The 22,379-nt window shown below is 46.6% G+C and overlaps 2 protein-coding genes across 5 annotated transcripts in view; both read left to right on the top strand.

The window, feature by feature from the left end:
- The window catches only part of HSPA12A (heat shock protein family A (Hsp70) member 12A), a 182,931-nt gene extending 178,033 nt beyond the window's left edge, over positions 1-4,898 (top strand). For both annotated transcript variants that reach the window (XM_049854651.1, XM_049854652.1), the window contains one exon: positions 495-4,898. In XM_049854651.1, coding sequence (XP_049710608.1) covers positions 495-1,132 — 638 coding nt within the window. In that variant the 3' untranslated portion in view covers positions 1,133-4,898. The remainder of the gene's footprint in view (positions 1-494) is intronic.
- Positions 4,899-6,774: 1,876 nt separating this feature from the next.
- Positions 6,775-17,348, top strand: C16H10orf82 (chromosome 16 C10orf82 homolog). Of its 3 annotated transcripts, none has more exons than XM_049854662.1 (7): positions 6,775-6,850; positions 9,083-9,147; positions 12,330-12,548; positions 14,289-14,475; positions 15,000-15,100; positions 15,229-15,302; positions 16,990-17,348. In XM_049854662.1, the coding sequence occupies exons 2-7, from the start codon at positions 9,093-9,095 to the stop codon at positions 17,065-17,067; spliced, it is 714 nt and encodes a 237-aa protein (XP_049710619.1). In that variant the 5' UTR covers positions 6,775-6,850; positions 9,083-9,092; the 3' UTR covers positions 17,068-17,348. The 3 variants fall into 3 exon arrangements, with proteins under 3 accessions (XP_049710619.1, XP_049710620.1, XP_049710621.1); XM_049854663.1 differs by having other exon boundaries at positions 15,229-15,406; positions 16,990-17,054; XM_049854664.1 differs by lacking the exons at positions 6,775-6,850; positions 9,083-9,147 and adding an exon at positions 10,538-10,579.
- The last annotated feature ends 5,031 nt before the right edge of the window (positions 17,349-22,379 follow it).

Raw genomic sequence — 22,379 nt, 5'->3', positions numbered from 1 at the left:
TTCCGAGGTGAACTCCCACCTCCAAACCTTAGGGTTAGCAGCCTAGCTGGGATGTTAACCATTCGCACAACCCAGGGACTCCAATTAGTCATTTACCCTTTAGTATCCCTCCTGCTCTGGGCCCTGCTGCTCCTGGTAAGTGGTGAGTCTACATCAGCCTGAAATCATTCAGTTTTCCTGGTGGCGGAGTTTTCCTGTGACTTTTAATTCCCTCCTGTCTCTGAGAGGAGTCGTTGATTTTTAGTTTCTCAGCTCTCCTTGTTGTGGGGACAGGAGTGATGACTTCCAAGGTCTTTACATGCCAGCCGGAAACCGGAAGTCAACCCCTTTCTCTAAAAGACCAGCTCTACAGAAATTCTGTTTAAGAGCTCAGACTAAGCCTGTCCTCCACTCGGCCCAAGTGGTTCTGTCGGGTCCCTGCAGGCTCAGCTCTCTGATCTGCCTGCCTGCTGGCCCTAGCTGACGAGATGTTCTCCCTACCTCTTCCCTCTCAGGGGACCTGTTTCAGAAGCCCGAGGTGTCCACTGTCAAGTTCCTCTTCCTGGTGGGCGGCTTTGCAGAGGCGCCCCTCCTGCAGCAGGCAGTGCAGACTGCCTTTGGTGACAAGTGCCGGATCATCATCCCCCAGGACGTGGGCCTCACCATCCTCAAGGGCGCCGTCCTCTTTGGCTTGGACCCAACTGTCATCAAGGTGCGTCGGTCCCCGCTCACCTATGGGGTGGGTGTGCTGAACCGCTACGTGGAGGGCAAGCACCCGCCTGACAAGCTACTGGTGAAGGATGGCACCCGCTGGTGTACCGATGTCTTCGACAAGTTCATCTCCGCTGACCAGTCCGTGGCCCTGGGCGAGCTGGTCAAGCGGAGCTACACCCCGGCCAAGCCGTCCCAGCTGGTCATTGTCATCAACATCTACAGCTCTGAGCTTGACAACGTCAGCTTTATCACTGACCCCAGCGTGAAGAAGTGCGGCACGCTCCGCCTGGATCTCACTGGTACCAGCAGCACCAATGTGCCCCCCAGGAGGGAGATCCAGACCCTCATGCAGTTTGGGGACACTGAGATCAAGGCCACGGCCATCGACATAGCCACCTCCAAGAGCGTCAAAATTGGGATCGACTTCCTGAATTACTAAGCGGCCCTCCCTGCCACCTGTTCACCTGGACTCAGCTCACCTGTACTTGCAGACCTCAGTCCTGACTGTTCTTTCCCTGACCTTGACCCTTGACATGACCCGCCTGATTTCAGCTGCAAAGATGAGAAAAAGCAAGGCTAGAAGTAACTAGGAACTTTTGAGGGCACACTGGAGTGGGAAAAACAGTCACACTGAGATTGAGGTTTGAGAGTAGGGAACTCCTGGGCCCTGGGAGAGCTGCTTGTCTTCATAGGTCCACACGTGGAGAAACAACCATCGACAAGGGAATCCGTACGTTTCTGCAGCAGTGGTGGAACCTGCTTTGAACAGATCTCAGCGAAGGAGAATTCAGGATGCCCTATTGCTCTCTTGCTAGCTTTGAATGAGACCTTTGAGCTTAAAGAAGATTCCTTATCTCTTTGAGACTTTTCTTTTTGCATTTTTTGGATGGCAGCCCATATAAGAAGTCACCCATCTGCAGTTCATTTCTTTCCATCATCATGTGATTCAAAGTGGTGATTCAGTGAGAATTTGGAGCGTTTTTAGCTGGTAGGAGAAGGCTGCCTACACTGGGCACTATTTTAGGTTCTCATGTCATTTAAATTCCAAAGAGGCTCCGAGAAGAACCACCATAGACCGTGGCCTTGGGTAATCCACCAGGGTTCCTGTGAGTAGGAGAGCTGGTACCTCAATTTCTCAGCTTCAGTGGAAGTGGATATTAGTAAGAGCAGCCAACATGCCCCAAATTATACCTATGCTGATATAATTCCCTGAATGCAAATCCTGATTGCTGAATCCATAATTAATTCTAGTTAATCTTGGTAGGAATTCTGCATGAGAAAATGGGGTTGCAACTTGCCAAGTTCACATCACCAAGCCCAGGTGTCTGGAATGGTCCCTTGCTTTGAAGGCACACATTTCTTAAACTAAGTCCCTCCTCCAGCTCACCCTCACTCCCCTAAGAGTTGTGGCCGCCAGTTCCCACATTTCAAAAGGGATACCCTGGTGAAACGTGAGGCTTTTTCTATGTTTCATTAAATTCTTCAGTTTTTAAAGTCTGTCCAAAAATAAATTGTAGATCTATACTTGATGAATTAAGCCAGATTTTTTTTTCTTTCCCTAAAGCAGGTCAGAATTGCATCAGAATTTCCTGGGTGCTTGTTAAAAACAGATTCCTGGATCCTCACCATGTTACTAACTGAAGCAGAATCTTTGGGGGGAGGGGAGGGACCCAGAATCTGCATTTTTTAGCGTACACCACAGCGAACTGTGGTTCAGCTGAAAATTGGGAATCACTAAATTTAGTTATAGTCGAAAACTGCAACAAATTACAGCCTGCACACCAAGTCTTCCTGTTAGGTTCCCATAGGGAGAGGGTTTGCACATGAAGAGTGGTGACCCCACACCTTGCCCTCTAGGTGGATGGGGCTTGTCCCCTGCCTGGCTTCGATGCTGGCACTTTTAACCCTTTTAGGAAGGGCCTGGGGATCAGGGGCCTATCTACAGAAAATAGTACTTAGGGCAATTAGTGTTAAATTGCTGAATAATCTCTCACAGCCGGTGATGGACACTATGATGGCCAATAGAAATTACTCATTGGTGCCCTGCCTTAAGCAACACCCAGGGCATGTGCCCTGCTTTGCTCATCTCCCCCCGCCCCTCAGCAGTGGAGAATGATTGGAAGAAAAGAACCCTAGGATTCAGACTGAATAAAGAATCGACCAGTGGATCTGCCTTCCATCCTTCACCACAGTACAAAGCCAGTCTTCTCCAACATCCGGGAGCAAACTGAGGAAAAAGAATCAAGGATCTGACTCACAGTAGCCATCTGATCTGTTCAAAGCTGCTTTTGCCACCTACTGGAATTCATCCTGGTTTTAAATCACTGGCATCATAATGAATGAACGGAGAATAAGCAAACTAACTTAGAATGCAAGTTGGATTCACAAACCCATGGTCATAGTTGGTATGCAGATTTTTAAATAGCATTTCCCATTTCATTTTAATATGTCTTTTTCACATCGCCTGCTGCAGAATTCCCTACTAGAATGTGAAACATGAACAAACCACAGAACTAGAGAAAGCTAGTCACACAATTTGGTAGCGGGATTTCACATCCAGGCACAAAGATGTGTTTGCTGGTGTTCTCTTTCTTGCTGCCTGCTCTGCTTCAAAAGCTAAATGTTCTGGGTCTTTCTTTGGTATTGCCAGCCATACTCTACAGGTAGGACTTTTCAATTCAGTTACGAGTAATATAATTTTATGTACATACAACACAGAAGACTACAGAATCTTTATTTCTACAATGTGCTTTTCTTGTATATAAAAAAAGAGAAATGCTCTTTGATTTTGATTACATTGCTGCCCTTTGTTTTTCACGGTTTCATTTCTTAATTGTGCTCACTAATCATAGATTTGTACCCATACCAAGCTATGGACTATGTGGGCAACACTGAGTAATAGAGGTGCCTAGGGTCAGAAAACTCTTTGAACAAATGCCACCTGGATCAACAGCTTCTTTAGACCCTTCTACATGAACATCCTTCTGAAAGATTCACAGTGTATATTTAAAGGGTCATCATAATGTATCAATTCTCCTGTTCTTTGAAAGCAGAGCGTTCTGGTGCCATGAACAATGTGTCTGTGCAGAAAAACCCACGAAAACTCTTTGCATTCCTGCAGGGGTATCGATCTCTCCTTGGGCGGTGAAGTAGTCACTCTGAGAGCAAAGAGTGGTCCGCCATGTGTGATGCTTTCAGCATGCCAGGGCTAAAAGAAGGACTTAAGGGTGCATAAATCTAGCTTTTCCATTGGATTCAGTGTGTGAGTAATATAGTCAAGCCCCACTTTTTTTGGCTAATGTAAGGCCTTCCGGACCTTGCACTGAGGCTCTCACCTTATCTATTTCTCTTAAATGAGCTGATTGAACTCTGCAGTGTTGTCAAATAGATGATCAAGCAGGTGATAATTTTATTGGACTTTCTTCTGGCTGAAGAGATACAACCCCAAGAGTCAAAACTCCTGAAAGGAAACCCCCGAGTCTATCCCCCACTCACCCACTGAAATATTCTAGAATAAGAGCACTGAGTAAGTACACTCGGACACACTTTCTTATCTTAGAGAGTTTCTAGAAGGTCTGTTGTCTTGATGGATTACTCAATTGTCCCTGGCGTATTATCTGATGTTTGCATCTCTGGGAAGGAGAGCTTCGAGGATTTCCTTTGTAACTGCCCTGTCTGTACACATCAGGCGCTAATAAATGCTGACAGACAAGTTACACTGATAGGAAAGAGGAAGGAACACACAAGTGAATTTGCAGAGTCATGGTTAAGATGCGTTCAAAGTACAGAGCCTGCCCTACCCTTAGAATGTTATTTAGATCAAGTTTAGCCTTTAGAGTCCAGGTCTGGTGAATTGCCAGGGTAGCAAAGAATCGCATGCACCAATATAAACAGGAGTCAAAATGCAATATTAGTTGAAGATCGAATTTTACATTGCAGAGATGTAATAACTGTGATTAAGCTGCATATTTATGCTGGGAAATGACTTAGGTGAATGACTAGTATATAAACATTGTTGGCCATAACGTCACACCTCTCATCTGCTTGGAACACGGAACTGTAATCTAAAATATCACCCATTGGGCTTTGTTCACTTCAAGATAAATTCAAACTTCACAGAACTTTGCAGCAGCATACAACTGGACAGCGTTGTATCTGCAAATTCTGTCTTCACGACGTCTAATAAAGCAAAACTCTGGATCTCATGTGGCCCAGATATTTTTGTGTGTGTGTGTGTGTGTACTCTGGATTTGTAAATGAAATTAGAGACAGCCACCCCGCTACTTAACTTGGGTGGAGATTGATTTTCAGATCCTAGCTTTATTAACAGTCATCCAACAAGACCAGCTCCTTTGTTAGATGGGAACCAAGGCTCGATTAATGTCCTCGGAGCCCCTTTTCCTTCCAAGCTAGAAGCTGATCTAGCTGGAGAGGAAGCAGGTAAGTTGGGGTTGCCACTGCCGACTCCACCACACCCAAAGCAAGTCATAACAGAAAGCCTGGGGCTTCTGGCATCGTAGCAGGCACACCAAACTGGCTGAGGCTCAGATCCATTGTGGCTGAGCCGATGCCGACTCATAGCGACCCTATATGACGGAGTAAAGCTGCCGCACAGGGTTTCCAATGAGTGGGTGGTGGATTGGAACTGCTGACCCTTTGGTTAGCAGGCAATGCTTAACTGCTTGCCACTTGGATTTATTCCAGGCTTTATCTGCTTCACCCTCCAGAAGTAGTGCTAGAAGCTTCTGGATGGCCCTGAGAGGATTTAAATGGCTTATTCCTCAAAGGCAGGCATGAAGTTCAACCTCCAGGAGAGTCAAGGTAGGAAAGGCTGGGAGGGACAGCAAAGGAACACTATTGGAAAATAGTGCCCCCTTGTGGTCATCTACCCTGGCCATCTTCCTCTGTAAAGGGAGCCGTAGAACTAGCCTTCCATAAGGGCCATCTAAACGGTTTAAAAGGAGCCCTGATGGCGCAGAGGTTAAGCCCTTGGCTGCTAACCAAAAGGTTGGTGGTTCAAACTCACACAGCCACTCAGGTGGAGAAAGAACTAGCAATCAGCTCCTGTAAAGATTACAGCCCAGAAAACTGTCTGGGGCCGTTCAACTCTTGAAAATGAGCTTGATGGCACTTAACAACAACCTGGTTCATGCTGTGGACAGCTTGGTGGGTTTCAGTCCAATGAACTGAAGCTCAGGCCCCCCTCCTGAGGGAGGGGAAAAAAAAGATTCAGACTCCTGGCGACCCCATGTTTTTCAGAGTAGAACTGCGCCTTACAGGGTTTTCAATGGCTGGTAGAATTCAAAGCGCTCACTGGGCAATTGTCAGTAGCCAAGCGGTTAACCGTTTGTGCCACCTAAGGACTCCAAGGCCCTCCCCAACCCCCATAAAATGATGGGCCTCTGGTGGTTAGAAGGGAGTGGATTGTGTGACTCAACTTCTCCGACATCCCTTCCTCCATTTTGGTGCATTGGGCCTTTTCTGCCTGCGTCAGGCCCTTTACCTGCCCCTTACACCCTGGAAATCCAGCCTTTCCTATTGGGAAACCACAAAAAAAAGCGGGGAGGGGGTTTGATAAGCCCAGGGAAGCGCCTGTATTCGGAAGCCCCCAGGGACACAAGGCAACTCTGTCCCTTCCTGGGCGCCTCCCCTCCCCGGACGCCTCACACAGCCCTGACTTCCAGGCCTGGTCGAGGGAGGCCTGTTCCCTTCCTGCCACCTTCTTCCAGGCCCGACCCAGACCCAGGCCCAGGCCCAGGCAGCCTGGGTTTCTACATCAGTTAAAACGGCGGCTTTGACCTTGATTCCGTACGCGTCCTCCTCTCCCCAGTACCAAAACCCAGAAGGCATCCCCCGTGAGAGAGGCTAAATATTTGCAGGGCAAATCCCGAATTCCACACGGGTCTGGCGGGGAGCGGGGGAGGCGCCCCTCATTCCGAGTTGACGGCCTGAGGCCCTGTCCCACCCGCCTTGCCGCCCACGGTGCCTGGGTTCCGGGCGCGGGAGGCTGTGGAAGGCGGGTGCGGCTCCAGGAGGCCCCGGGGTTCGGCGGCGCCCCGCCCCCGGCAGTGAGCGCACAAAGGCCGGGAGGCCGGCGGGCGGCGCGGGGACCAGAGCGGCGGGCGGAGACCCCGGGGCCGCGGTCTGGCCGGCCCAGGTGAGCCACGGGCGGCGGCGGTGTCAGGGAGTGGGGGGCTGTGTAGGACGTGTAGGAGGGGTCCGTGTCCGCGTCTTCTGACCCCTCACCGGCTCCCGACCTGGGGACACCTCTAGGCCTATCCCTGCCCACCTCCTCCTGGCAGTCCTCCGGGGTGTGGTCCACACCCACCTAGCCCCGGGCACCGCCCCCACCCCACTGTCACACTTCTGGAAAATGGAATCCTGACCCTCAGCGTTTAGAGATCATCCGTTCAGACCCCCTTACCCCCGTTGCCGTGTCCAATGGGTTCTGACTCAAAGAGAGCCACAGAGCAGAACTGCGTTTCCAAGGTTGTCATCTTTACGGGAGGAGACTGCCACATATTTCTCCCACGGAGTGCGGCTGGGCTGGTGGGTTTGCATTGCTGACCTTTCCGTCAGCTCCAAGCGCTTAACTACTGCACTACCAGGGCTCCTTTCAGACCCCCCTTAGATCTGTGAATTCTCAAAGAAGTTGCTTAACCTCTGTGTGCTTTATTTTTCTAATCTATTTTTTTTAAAGTAGAGGGTCAGTGAAAAAGAGGAAGAACCTCGACGAGATGCACTGACACAGTGGCTGCAACAATGGGCTCAAGCATAACAACGATTGTGAGGATGATGCTAGACTGGGCAGTGTTTTCCTTCTGTTGTACATAGGTTCGCTATGAGTCAGAACCAACTGAGGGCACCTAATAACAACAGTATAAAATGGGGCCTGGAATAGGAACTTAGGGCAGCTGTGAAGATTAAACAAGATAGTGAGGTTTCCTCTTCAGCCATGTCCCACACGTGTTATAAGACTGTCCAGAGAATTAAGAGTTAACACAGGTAAAGCTTTTAGAACATCTCGGCAAGCAAGTGGTCAGTAAGTATTTGTGGAATAAGTCAGGCTTGTCTGATTCTAAGGGGCTCCGGTAGTGCAGTGGTTAAGTACTCGGCTGCTAGTTCAGTTGTCTGAACCCACCAGCCACCTCCTGCAAGGAAAATGTAGCAGCCTGCTTCCGGTAAAGATTATAGCCTTGGAAACCCTGTAGGCCAGTTTTACTCTGACCTTTTGAGTTACTACAAGTCTGAATCGACTCAGTCAGTGGCAATGGGTTTGGTTTTGGGTCTGACTCTAAGACCAGTGCCTCCTGTCTGCCAGGCACGTGATGCCTGGGGTCAGATGTGCACCAGGGACCCTCCAGTTGTCACTGCTCTCAGCCTGGTGTGGACCCAACTGAAAAATTCCCATCACTGCCGACCAGCCCAGGACTGTCACCCTCCCCTTCACCCCTGAGGCCACTCTGATCACCAAGCATCACTTGAGAGATGAACTGGCTTGGCAGGAACAGACATGGCAGCACCAACAGATGCCAGATGCAGGCCTGGCACAAATTGGGGGGCCATGGGCGGTCCCTAAGGAGGGAAGGGGTCTCACCTGGGAGGCAGCATCACATAAACTGGTGCTAGAATGGGCCCACCACCACCCTCTGCTCACTCATCTTGGGCTCCATGCTGGCATTTTGGGACTTCCTCGTCCCTTCAATCAAAATTTACACTAACTCAGGGTTTCTTAACCTCGGCACAGTTGACAGTTTGGGTTGTATAAGTCTATGGTGGGGTCGGGGTGGGGCTTATAGGATGTTTAGCAGCATCCCTGGCCTCTACCCATTCATTACATGCCACTAGCACCCTTCTCCCAGCTGTAAAATAAAAAATGTCTCTAGACATTGCCAGATGTCTCTGGGGCGGGAGGCAAATTCTCTCCCTGTTGGGAGCCTTGCAGCCTGACTCCACCTGGTTAAAGAAAGGCCTGGTCTTTCCTCTCCGTGGAGGCTCCTGGGTCTTGCTCATCTTTATATCCCCAACCTCTGTCTATGGTTCATGGCCGTAGTGTGTGTGTAGTTCCCGATTGCTGCGTGGATGGGTGGATGGATGGGAGGAGGCCTCTAGGGCAGGAGAGACAGCTGGTAGGTGATGATCTGCATGCCTGTTATCTAAATTAATGGCAAAAGCAAGGGCCCTAGGTCATTGATTTTATAATAGAAGCCAGCCGTATCTGCCAACTTGGTATAAGCCTACGGTACTATCCCTTGGTCCCAATTCCCTGGCAAGATAACTCTTCTTTCCACTGTGCCCTGAACCCCACGGCTCTCACACACATGCAGTAAGTACTTGAGGCAGGGACATTTGATGAGACATTTTCCTTCCCCCTTCCCTTCATTAACAGAGAACAAATCATGGAGTCTTCCAAGACCTTCATGAGAAACTTGCCGATCACACCAGGCTACTGTGGTAAGTGGTAACATGACCTGCAGATGTGCCAGATAAGAGAACTCTGGCCCTGGTCACTGTCCCCACCTTGGCCCACTGTCCACATCTGTCCAGCCAACTGGGCAATGCTCTAGCTTTTAAGACCCATGTTGAGATCACTCCATGGCTGAAGATGGCTGATAGCTGGTGTCATGGTTTGAATTGTGCTCCTCAAAAATATCCATCAACTTGGCTAGGCCAGGATTCCCAGTATTGTGTGATTGTCCACCATTTGGTCATCTGATGTGATTCTCCTATGTGTTGTAAATCCTACCTCTATGATGTAAATGAGGCAGGATTAGAGGCAGTTATGTTAATGAGGCAGAACTCAACTACAAGATTAGGTTGAGTCTTAAATCAAAATCAATGTCTTTTGAGATATAAAAGAGAGACACAAGCAGAGAGACAGGGGGACCTCATACCACCAAGAAACAAGAGCCAGAATAGCACATCCTTTGGACCCGGGGTCCCTACACTGAGAAGCTCCTAGATCAGGAAAAGATTGATGACAAGTGACAGAGAAAACTTTCCCCTGGAACAGGTACGCAGAATTCGGACTTCTAGCCTCCTGGACTGTGAGAGAATAAATTTCTCTTTGTTAAACCATCCACTTGCGGTATTTCTGTTATAGCAGCACTAAATAACTAAGACAGCTGGATTCTGATGAATGGAGGGACTTAGGTAGGAGCTTCCAGGGCACCGGCTGCTATACAGGAGACACGTAATGTCTGCTGCATGAATTTGGACCAGTTGCCATGAGAATAGACACAATAAGTTGAGAACCAATCCTTCCGAAGTTGGGCTGTCTCAAGAATTGCACAAGGGCGATTCTTTTGGTCCCCTTCCTTTCTGTCTCCCGTAAAGGGAGGTGACCAACTGTCCTGCTTTGGCCAGGACTAAAAGTCGTTTGTCCTGGGAGCTCCTCGGGTCTTGGAAAATCAGGACAGCTGGTCACCCTACCTAAAGGCTCCTCCTCCCCATGCTTCTGGGTTACTCAGAACTTACATCCCTGTGGTTGACAAGCCCAGTGGTTCCCATGGACACTCAGCTCTCGTACACCACTGTTCTCAGCAGGGTGGTGCATGGGGATATCTTAAAGTTTGCCCAGTCTCACCCTAATCCTACTGGCTGGGTAGGAGCACAGGCTTTGAATTCTGACAAACTGGGCTTCCAGTCTCTGCTTGGCCACTACGTGTGTGACTGTAGGTAGGTAAACGACTTATTTCTCTATGTCTCACCTCTTGTTTTTTTTTTTTTTTTTTTTAATAAAATGGCATGTGTTGATTTCCTAGTGCTGCCATAACAAATTACCGCAAACTGGGTGGCTTAAATTGATAAACAGAAATGTATTCTCTTACAGTTCTGGATGTCAGAAGTCTGAAATCAAGAACTGGTTCCTTCTGGAGGGTCTGAGGTAGAATCTATCCATGGCTCTGTCCTAGCTTCTGGTGGCAGCTGGTAATCCTTGGTGTGTGGCTGCATCCGTGCAATTTCTGCCTCTGTCTTTGCCCAGGTGTCCACGTGCCTTCTCACCTGCGTCTCTGACTGTGTATGTCAAGTCTCCCTCTCCTTTCTGTTACAAGGACACCCACAGTTACATTTGGGGCCCACCCTAAATCCAGGATGATCTCACCTCAAGATCCTTTACTTAATTACATCTACAAAGACCCTATTTGCAAGTAAGGTCACATTTGGAAATAAGGTCATATAGCACCAGGAGTTAGGACTTGGGCATATCTTTTGGGCAGATATAGTTCAATTCACTACTTGGAGTAATGACAGATTCCTGATAAGATAGTCGTGAGGATTAAAGGAGCCTGCCTACACACCCTGTAAAATGCCCTGGCCCTTAGCAAGACTCAGTAGGGTAGTTTGGATTCCTATTATGTGTGTGCACCTACACAATTGTATCAGATATCTACAGGCAGATCAAAGTAGGTCCTGGGGGGTGGAGAAAGCACTGTGGGAGGGCCCCTGGGTTTCTACTCTCTGCTCCCTCCTCCCCCGTGACATTAATCAAAAACCAGTTATCATCAAGTTGATTCTGACTCAGGGCAACCCCGTGTGTGTCATAGTAGAGCTGTGCTCCATAGGGTTTTCAATGGCTGATTTTTTAGAAGTAGATTGCCAGGCCTTTCCTCCAAGGCACCACTGGGTGGACTCCAACTTCCAACCTTTCATCCTCCAACATTTTGATTAGCAGCCCAGCATGTTACAACCGTTGACACCACCCAGAGACTCCCTCATGACATTAGGGATCTCTTAATTGCCTAAAGGTAGGGGGGACTGGATGGTGAGTGGAGGATTACCAGTACCATCGAGATCAGTCCAGCAATTAGATTTTTCCAAAGGCAGCTATTGCAGAGAGCAGGGAGTTGGGGGTTGCTGTATTTAGCTGGGAAGTCAGGTTTTCTTTACCTAAGACAAAGGCAAAAATGAGAGATATTTATAATTATTCAATACTGAGAGATAATAATTATTATTTTTGCAGTTTAAAACCAAGTTGTTAACCAGTTTTTTCCTCATCTGTTCTTTTAAAAAATGGTTTTATCGTGACAACTTTATAGTACTTAGGATTCAGCATCCAATTTAAATAAATAGTTGTGTTTTTTTAATTGTAATGATTATATGTTATTTTGTGGGAGATGGTGAAAAACTGTTCTAGGGGTAGGTCTCACAGATAATGAGTTTACCTTTTTGTGTAATAGGTCTCTCTGCTTTTAATAAGCCTGCAATTTCCTGATGGCCCGACATGAACGATCCAAAATTGCATTTGGGAAGTGTCAAGGAAAATCAGCTTTCTCTCTAAAAAGATGAATAGTTTCAATTGCTTCTCAGACTATGATTTGGGCCCATTAAACGCTTTCCCCATTTGCTGCTCCTACTGACATCAGGGTCTTTGCTATCAAAAATATTACTGTCACTGCCTTTGTTGAAATGGGCCTTCCCTCCCCACCCCCAAGGTCGTTTCTGGCGGCCTTGGGAGGCCCGACCACGGTGCAAACAATAGCATTGCTTGTAGTAATGGCCTTTGGAAAACTACAGCTTGCTGCCCAAGGAAGAACTGCCAAGTGGTGGGCCGACATCTGGGGTGTTGAGACCGGCTGCAGTTCCTTGCTGGAGGCCTTGCTAAGTAAGCGCTGTGATTCTGTTGGCTCCTGCAGGCTTCGTGCCATTCCTCAGCTGCCAGGGCACCCCCAGCGAGGACAACATGTCCCAGTGTCTGAAAGCCTTCCAGGAGAACACGCGGAGATACAAAGACCAGCTGGAGGAACTTCACTGCTCTGTGGCCACTGCTCCAAAACTGAAGCCCATCTGCTCCCAGAAGACAGTCCTTCAGGCACTGCACCAGTACTACCAGAAATACCACCCCATGAGTCTAGGTACCGCACCCTGAAACCAGCCCGTTCCCCAGCCCCCGGCCCCCAGACCCAAGTGCAGATCCTGGCCAGCCCTCTGAGCTGCCACCAGGAAGACCAGTTGCTGGTGCGTTGACTCTGACTCATGGCGACCCCATGTGAGTCGGAATAGAACTGTGCTCCACAGGGTTTTCACTGGCTGAGTTCTCAGAAGTAGACCACCAGCCTTTCTTCCAAGGCCCCTTTGGGTAGACTCAGATCTCCAACCTTTCAGTTAGCAGTGAGCGTGTTAACTGTTTGTAGCACCCAGAGACTCCAGAAAGAGCACTAAATCCAGCACAGTTCCAAATTCCCAGGAGTCCATGTGGAGTGTCAAAGGCCCAGTTTCTCAAAATGAGAAACATTTCCCAGGGGGAGAGCCCAGAGTCTTGGTCAGGGAAGAGGTGCTGGTCTGGAAACCAGGAGCCCCTGGGCAAGTCACACAAACTTTCCGACATACCGTCTTCTTATCAGCAGGTCCCCTTTTTCAGTTGCTTTCTCTGTACCAAAAAAAAAAAAAAAAAAACACCCTTAATTCATTAACCACCTACAACAACCCTATGAGGTCAACATATTCCCATTGCACAGATGGGAGAAATAAGGCTCCAAGAGGTAAGGCCACTTGCCTGAGGTCGGTGTTTGGCCTCTGATTGCAGACCTGGGTTTAAACCCAGCTCCTAGGTTGGGGGCCTGTCACTGAATAACAGTCCCAATTACAATAAAAACGGATTATGATTATATAATGTTAATCACAAGGCAACTCCCTGTGCTAGCTACCATTCATAAATGAGCAATTTGACCTAGATGATTTTTAAGATCTAAAAACCCATAGGAAAAGTAAAGTTGATTGCTGCTGTGGTTGTTATTATTTAGTTTGGAATGGAAATTTTCAAGAACACATGATAATTTAAATGTTTGCTGTGCTTTAAAAATTTCCAGACCATTAGAAATAACATTGGCCCAAGACTTTGGAATTTAGCCCACTGTGCAACTAGTTTTTGTGCAACTACTTGCTGTGTGACCTAAGGCAGGTTGCTTTCCCTTTCTGGGCTCCAGTTTCTTCATGCAGGGCAGGGAAGAATAGACTAGATGCATCCTAAGGTGCCTTCCAGCTCTGATGTTCTGAGACTCGATGGCCTAGTTTGATCCTTACAGCAACTGGAGGAGGCAGATGGGTCAGTAATCTTTTGTCTCACAAATGTAAGACCGAATCTCAGAAAGGGAAAGGGACTTGCCCAAGGTCACACAGCCAGCAGTGCTAGAATCGTGACCCAAAGTCAGGTTCCTAGTGCTGAGGATAATCTTTCTCCTAACCTTCCTTATGTCGAAGAATGACATTTGAAGCTTTTTCGTTAATCTGAGAAAGGAGAACAATCTGTTCAGGAGCAAGGACTTGGGATCCAAAGACCCAGGTTTGAATCCTGGCTCTACCACTTTCTGGCTTTGTGCCTTTGGCCAAGTCTTAACCTTGCTAAGGTCTCAGTCTCCTCATCCAAAAAATGGGATAATAATGGTACCAACCTCTTACGGTTTTTAAGATAATTCAATGAGACCGTACGTGTAAAGCCCCTACCAAGGTGCCTGGCACACAGAATCAAAGAACCAGCTGCCCTTAATACATCTGCAGGTGTGCATGGGCTCACTGTTGGGCTGCCAGCCAACTTGGGAACACTGCCTGCTGGGTGGCTTCCCAAAGCCCTCAGGAAGCATGGTGTCTTTTTACAGAATGCAAATATGTAAAGAAACCCCTTGAGGAGCCCCCAATCCCTGGCTGGGCGGGCTACCTGCCCAGAGCCAGGGTCACTGAACTTGGCTGTGCCACAAGGTACACTGTCATGGCCAGAAACTGCTACAAGGACTTCCTGGACATAGTGGAGCGGACCAAGAGAGCGCGCCTGAAACCATATGAAGAGTAAGTCTGGCTCAGGTCGAAAGCACAGGTAACAAGAACGGGGGAAGCGCAGAGCCCAGTGTTTCTCAGATGCCTCAGTTCCAGGGCTGGGACTATTTCTGTGTCTGATTTGTCTAATAGAGGTGCCTTCTTCGTAACTGCTGGGCCTTCCTAGTAGGCGGCCACCGTCTGCTCCCCGCCCACACCCCAGCGTCCCCCAGCAGCCCTCCCTGTGGTCTCTGCTGGGCTGCAGGGAGGGGCCGGGAATAAAAAGCAGCAGCCAGAGCAACAGGTCTCAGAAAGCAGCCCAGGGCCCATGGGTGCTGGGGAGGGCGGTGGCAGGGGACACTGGAGCACTTAGTAAGTTGGCTTCCATGGCCTCAGTTTTTCTATTCTGTAAAATGGGCATGATAATCCTTACCTCTAGGATAGCTGTAAGGATTAGAAATAAAAACGTGCATGCATAGGACCCGCATAGATTATAGTTCTTCTTCCGGTGGTTATGAAAACGAAGGGATACTCTGTGACGCTGGATCTTTCTGTAGAATCTACGGAGTTAGCTCCACACAACCTCCTCTTGCTCCTCCTCCAAAAGTCTTCCAGCGTGATGGGCTGCTGCCAAAATATCCGGATTTTTCTGTTCCAAGTAAGGAAGCACTCTTTCTTTTCGTACATGTATATATGTTTCTTCTTTTAAATGAAATTCTATTTGCAGTGGCCTCTCTGTTTAGCTGGCCACCTGCCCACAGCTCCTGCGGATGGTTTCTCTTCCAGGTGGAAGCTGTCCTGCCCTTGTGAGACCCCTGAGAGAGGACCCTATACCTCCGGTGGGGTGCGGCTGTGGCCAGGTGAATACGTCAGGCAATGGGAAGATTTATCTGGGGCCACTGACCTCAGCAAAATACGCAGAAGGCTAAAAGTCTCAAGTCTTGAGAGCGCAGTGAACCTCCAGGTGGGCTCTGAAGCTTGCCATTCTCACATCAGGACCAGCCCTCCACCTACACCCCAGTAGGCAATAGGGAGATGTAACCTCACATGAATCCCTTCAGCTGCTGCCTGCACCTTGAGCAGTTGGCAATGAATGACGTTCATGATACAGACTATAGATAGAAAGGTTCGTTATATAAATTAATCTAGACCTTTTATTGTAGTGTGAATAAAGAGGCTACTCCTCAGCGTGCTGAAGGTTTCTGCAGGGCTTTTTGAGGGGGGAGGGTGGGTTGTGTCGGCTTTCAGAGAAGCCAGGGTGAGGCCCGTCTCTTGCTAACTTCCGGTATTGTCCAGCCGGAACTGGCTCTACATCAAAGCCCTAGCCCAGTTCTCCAGCTAGTCAGGCCCTGTCACTCATTGGTTTGGTTACCTAGTGCTGCTGTCACAAAAATACCCCAAGTTGGTGGCATTAAAGAGCAGAAATGTATTTTCTCACACTGCAGGAGGCTGGAAGTCCAAAATCTGGGGAAGGCTCTCTCTGTGGGCTCTAAGGGAAGGTCCTTGTCTCCCAGCATTCCCAGGCTACTTCGTGATCTTCACATGGCATCTATCTTCCCCCTGTTTGTGTTCGCTGGGTTTCCTCTGTGTCTCTGCTGCTCCTCATAACTCAAAAGCAATTAGGTTTAGGGCATACCCCACACTGATAGGCCCTCATTAACATAGCAAAGAAAATCTTGTTTCCAGAGGGATTATATCCACAGGTATTTTGTTGTTGTTGTTGTTGTCATCGTGTGCAGTTGAGTTGCTTTGGATTCATAGTGACCCCATGTGACAGAGTAGAACTGCCCCAGAGGGTTTTCTTGGCTGTAATCTTTGCAGAAGCAGATCACCAGGTGTCATGGGTAATTATGTGTCGATTTGGTTAGGCCATGATTCCCAGTATTGTGTGGTTGTCCTCCGTTTTTTGATTGTAATTTTATGTTAAAGAGGATTAGGGAGGGATTATAACACCCTTACCCAGGTCACGTCCCTGATCCAGTGTAAAGGCAGTTCCCTGGGGTATGGCCTTCACCTTTTATCTCTCAAGAGATTAAAAGGAAAGGGAAGCAAGCAGAGAGGGGGGACCTCATACCACCAAGAAGGCAGCATCAGGAGCAGAGCACGTCCATTGGACCTGAGGTTCCTGTGCTGAGATGCTCCCAGACCAAGGGAAGACTGATGACAAGGACTTTCCTCCAGAGCTAACAGAGAGGGAAAGCCTTCCTCTGGAGCCATTGCTCTGAATTTGGACTTCTAGCCTACTGGACTGTGAGAGAATAAAATTCTCTTTGTTAAATCACCCACTTGTGGTATTTCTTGTCGTAGCAGCACTAGATAACCAAGACACCAGCTCTTTTTCCTGAAGAGCTGGTGGAGGGGTTCGAACTGCCAACCTTTCAGTTAGCAGCTGAGCAGGATTCTAACACATATTTTGGGGACACAATCCAATCCATAGCATTCATTTTGGGCCCTGGCTTGGCAGTTCCTCAACCTTGGTTTTTTGGAATCCAGTCCCCAGGAGACCTCAGCTGGCAAGCACAGCTAACCCTTTCTTGTCACTGGCAGGCACTTTCTGATCCCACTCCCCAGCCACCAGGACTCAGAGGAAATCAAAGGCAGCTCCTCCGGGCAACGAGGCCATAGATGTCAAAAGGCTCAGAACCATACAGGGCGCAAAGATGCAGCAAACTACTTCTAGGAGTTTTCCCTGAGACTCCCTGGACCCACAAGCTTCCATGAGTAGAAATCAGGAGGTTTGGGAATTCTGATGAGAAAAAGTTACATCTTTGTTTTCATCAACCTCTAAGTGAAATTGAATATTTCCTTCAACTATGAACGTAGGCAACAAATGATAGTAATACCTGTCACCTTATCCCAACAGAATCACGGACCTTTTTGTTTCATATGACATTTGTTGTAACAATCTTGAGATGATGATAATGCTTATCCCTACTTTATAATTACAGTAGTTATTGGAACTTCTGTATTTACTTTCTAGCACTTATTTGGTGCTAGAATCAGGAACACATATAATTATCACAATTTTGTTTTTACTGTTTTGATAATGTATTTCAATGTAATTAATTGGTTTCCTTTGTAATCCTACGTACTTTGTTTTATGCATTTAAAAACATTACAGGTAGTCCCCGACTTACGATGGGTTCCGTTCTGACGACTCCGTCATAAGTCGGTTCTGACGTAAGTTGGATATCTCGTTTTTTTTTAGTTTTCATTATCACTGCTATAGCCTATTATACGGCCGTATTTTGAACAGTAAATCCTAACACTGAACATCTGCGAGTGAACACCTGAGAATGATAACAGCAGCAAATTACAAGCTGTAACGCTGTATGTAGGACATATTACAAAAGGCAAGATACCAAAAAAAAAAAAAAAAAACCCAGACGATTGTAAGTGCGGTTCCTTGTAACTAGAATACGTTGTAAGTTGGGAACTACCTGTATCCTGAGAAGAGGTTCACGGGCTTCGCCAAACAGCCAGAGTGGTCCCTGGCACAGAACCCTTGTGCAGGGCAACACCCACAGTGTGTGCAAAGGGTGATTATCACAAAAAACAATTAAAAAGTCCAAATCCCAAGGGACTTGAGTACAAAATTTCAGTATATCCCATTATTGAAAGTGATCTAATAGAAGAATATTGTGGAAAAATATTTAGGTTACAGTACATGAAAAAGCAGGTCAAAAACTGTACAATAACAGCAAACTCATATTGTATATATATATATATACATCCATATATACGTATACCAAAAACCAAACCAAACCTGTTGTCGTTGAGTCTGTTCCAACTCATGGTAACCCCATGTATTACAGAGTAGAACTGGACTCCGTAGGATTTTCTTGGCTGTAATCTTTATGGAAGCAGATCACCAGGTCTTTCTTCCATGGGGCTGCTGGGTGGGTGTGAACTGCCAACCATTAGGAGAGTAGTAGAGTGCAAACCATTTGTGCCAACTAGGGATCTATACGTACACACACATACCTATATATGTTTTTGTTAAAGAAGGAAAAAAAAAAAAAGGTAGAGGGAAGTTACCCATAATGCTAAGAGTGGTTATCTGGATGATGGTGCTATGGATTTTTTTTGTGTGTGTGTGTTTTTTTTCTGATTTCCCATAACCAACAGGTATTGCTTTCATAATGAGGAAAAGATGTTACTTTTTCAATCTTTATTTGAAGCAATCAAAAGATATTTTACCCTTTTTGCAAATATATCTTTAAAGAAAAAAGAAAACACACACACATACACACACCTCAATAGAAGGCAGCTGAAATTCTCTTCAAAGGGCTGGGGAACAGTGCAGTGAAGAGTTTGGGTTTTTTTCCAGCTTCCTTGAAACCCTGGAAGAGTGACCCTGCAGTACCAGATAGGACACCAGGAGATAAACTAGGTCCCTCACCTGCTCATCAGAGATGAGGGACATGAAGGGCACATCTGTCGGTTCCCCTCTCCCAAATGTGCACACTTTGCAAGTGACTTCTCTGGGCTCAAGGTTATTGAGATCTTTGCCTGTGAACTTAAGGGGCTGCTGTGACTGAGCTGGCTCCTTGCAACTGGCCTCATCTTGCTCTTATCCCCGGGAATATGTTGTGCTCAATATTTAAGTCACTCACCCATTCATTTTGCATCCACCTTTTAAATATGGCTTGTGCTTTAAAACAATAACAATATTCTAATGGTCCCCAAAACCCAGTGTAGAGATAACAAAATTGAATATAGGCAGTTTTAAAAATTACTTAATATTATCCAATTCTACAATTTCACGATTCAGATCAAGTTCAACGTGCAAATCCGTAACTCCTTTTAAGCATTTGCCCATTGCAATTCTTTTCCCTAATCTTTATCTTTTCTGTTTCTCCCTGGCCTATAATTTCTAGAACGTCATCTGTCGGGGGCGGGGGGGGGACTTAGAGAGGTGACTTCACTGCACTGCAAATTAGCCTTATTAGCACGAACTGGCTCATGCTTGCCACTAAAAATAATTCCATTACCTGATAAGACAAAATTCCCTGGGTTTGGAAATGCTGAGGAAACCAAGCATGCAGGTTTGTATGTTTTCTTATGACAACCAAGTCTTTCGTCGAGGTAGTTGGACCTCCCAGGCCATTAAGGCATTCCATTGGGGTCAATTCTTTCTTTCCGTGGGCATTGGCTGAGAAATGGCCCCAGTTCTCTGTCCTGGCTTCCCACCCCACAGAGTGGTGACTAGCTGACTCTAATCTCAATCACCAGTCTACCTTTGCTCAAGTACAGCTGTGAAGGTCGTGGAGCATTTTTATCTCATCTCTGCCTTTTTCTGGCCGTGTGACTCTGGACGATTTACTTAACCTCTCTGAACCGCCAATCCTTATAGGGTTTTTCTTTGTAGATGTTATCAGGTAAATTAAATGGGTCATACTTGAGTAGGGTGGGCTCTCATCCTAATCTCTTCTAAGTGGCTTCTTAGAGAAGAGAAGGACAAACGTGGAAATAGGGTCAGACACAGGGGGAAGACAGCATATGAAGATCCACCTACAACTCAAGGAATGTCAAGGAATGCCTGGGGCTACAGAAGCTGAAACTGCTCTACATCTTAACAACTAGGAAGCCACCACTGACAAGACAGGTGGTAGCTGCGAACGAGGTGCATTGGCTGGAATCGAAGCTGGGTCCCCCAAATGGGAGAAAAAACTCTGTAATTGAACCACCAATGTGCTTCAGCAGAGCTTCCAGACTAAGATGAACTAGGAAGAAAGACCTGGCAAGAATGGCCCCAGGTGGTAGTTTAGACAGATACACCATGCCATCCCCCAGGAGCAAAGACCTGAGAAACCAAGTGAAACAGATACAGATGACAACTGTGGAACTCTGAACGTCAAAAGGAAGGATGAAGAATTAGACGGAACACCAACTAGAAGGAGAAACTGAATAAGAACAGCAAACAGAGTTAAGGATTGAAGGTGCCTTGCCACCTGGCCTGTCTGTTCTTTAAAACCAGCCGCTTTGTGGTATTTTGTTATGGCATCCCTGGGAAACTAAGACAGTCTTGTGGAGGATACACTACACGTAACCCCTCAACACCCAAAACACAGAAGTTAGCCCAAAGCTACTGCCAACAAGGAGGGGAGCTCTACCAGGGTGAGGTAGAGCTTGTTTCAGCTGGGGAGAAGGCCTGCCACCGCTCGAGAGAAAAGGTAGAAACAAAGGCCTCGTAGAAGCTTTTCATACCCTGCATTAAAGGTAAAAATCTAATTCAGATGAAAACGGAAGCACAGAAATTGAAAGCCCATGTGAGGCTTTCGTTGTTGTATACCTTAACGAGCGCTTTACCAAATTATTCCATTTGCTCGAAAATAAAGATGCTTTTTGAAATTTGATTTTGTTGTTTTGCAAATTGTTTTAGCCTTGTGAATAGTACAAACTCCATTTCTGATCTGCCTCGAACACAAATAGAGCATTAGAGTGTTTAAGATTCAATCAAAGGCTTGCTATGGGCGCCACAATATTAAAATCACAGAAAAATCAATTCAATTTTTATTTGGAACATGATTTGTCACAAATAGCATTCTAATAGATAATGCTGATTATATGGTAGCAAATGTAATTTATATATGCTGAGCGCGAGGCCTTTGTCAGAGTCATCATTAAGGAATTTGACACATAGGCGAGAGAACAATAAACATCAACTGAAATATATACCAGTTAGCTAGAAATGGGATGCTAAAATGAGCGATGCCTGCACACACTGTACTTATAAGCGATAATATGCAGTCTAAAGTAGCTTGTGTTTTCAAACAAGAAGTCTTTTTATGCTGTCATTTAAAATATCTCATATTTCTGAAGGTCAGGAATAAATGGCACTATTAGCATTAAAAAGCTAGTAAAAGAAAAAGTAATGTGTTGTTCATTTAACATAACATTTTATGAATTGGCTTTGTAAAGTTTTCATTTATTTCCCCCAGTGGAGGCTGAAAAGACAGGATGAAGATGCCTGGTTCTTAACAGGGGATTTTTTTTTAATTGCACCTCTGTTATTGTTAACATCTGGAATCAGTGAGATCTTTGTAGAATTATGTGGGTTGTGCCAGGGCAGGTTATACTAAGACAGAAAACTGCCTATACAACTGTGGTCTAGATTGGCTCCAGCAGGGTGCTGCTCTAGTCCTGGGTGTGGTCCTCACTAGTAGTGCCATTTGGTACAGGGATGAAGCATGATGCTGGGGACAGGTGGCAAGACTGAGAGATTGAGGATGGAGGGCTTTGATGCTGCAGATACAGGTCCCCAAGAGAAAGAGGCTCTTCTTGCTGTGTCTCAGGAACAGTGGCAGATAAATCGGGATTTGAATTCAAATACAGACATGGGACCATCTTGGGGGCATTCAGCTGGGGAAACCCACTCAGTTACCTTTTATCAGTGACCCTTCCCAGCAGCCACAGGTCCTGAACTCCACAATACAGATTTCATCCATCTGTGCAACTGTGTAACCCTTCTAGCCCCTCTCTGTCTCTTTCTCCCCCTTTTCTCTTAAATTTGGCTAAAAAATTAAAACAATAACAACAACAACAACAAAATAACGTAGACAAATACCACTATAACCATGACCTGGAATTAGCAAAGATGAAACTTTTATCATATTTGCTTCAAATTCTCTAGTAATGAAAAATAAATATGACCCTATTGATAAAGAAGTGTTCTAAACATCCTTCTAGGCTATGTTTGGATACTTTGTACCATATAGGCAGTGAGTAGTAGCATTTTGTCAATCAAAATGTACATACATGATAATTTCTGTATCTGGCAACTTCCTGACACTTGCTTGAGAAAAACAAGGACATTCAGCAGGGCATTTGGGGGATCTAGCTATTTTGATACATCGTCCTAGTTCATTCTTTTATTTGCTGAAATTATGGGTAGAATCTGATGGGTGTGATCGTTGTGTTGCTTTAATTTGTAT

The sequence above is a fragment of the Elephas maximus genome, chromosome 16 (assembly GCF_024166365.1).
Source record: "Elephas maximus indicus isolate mEleMax1 chromosome 16, mEleMax1 primary haplotype, whole genome shotgun sequence".
Taxonomy (NCBI): Eukaryota; Metazoa; Chordata; class Mammalia; order Proboscidea; family Elephantidae; genus Elephas; species Elephas maximus.
Note: the sequence above shows the minus strand (reverse complement) of the source record. Positions and strands in the feature narration are given on the sequence as shown.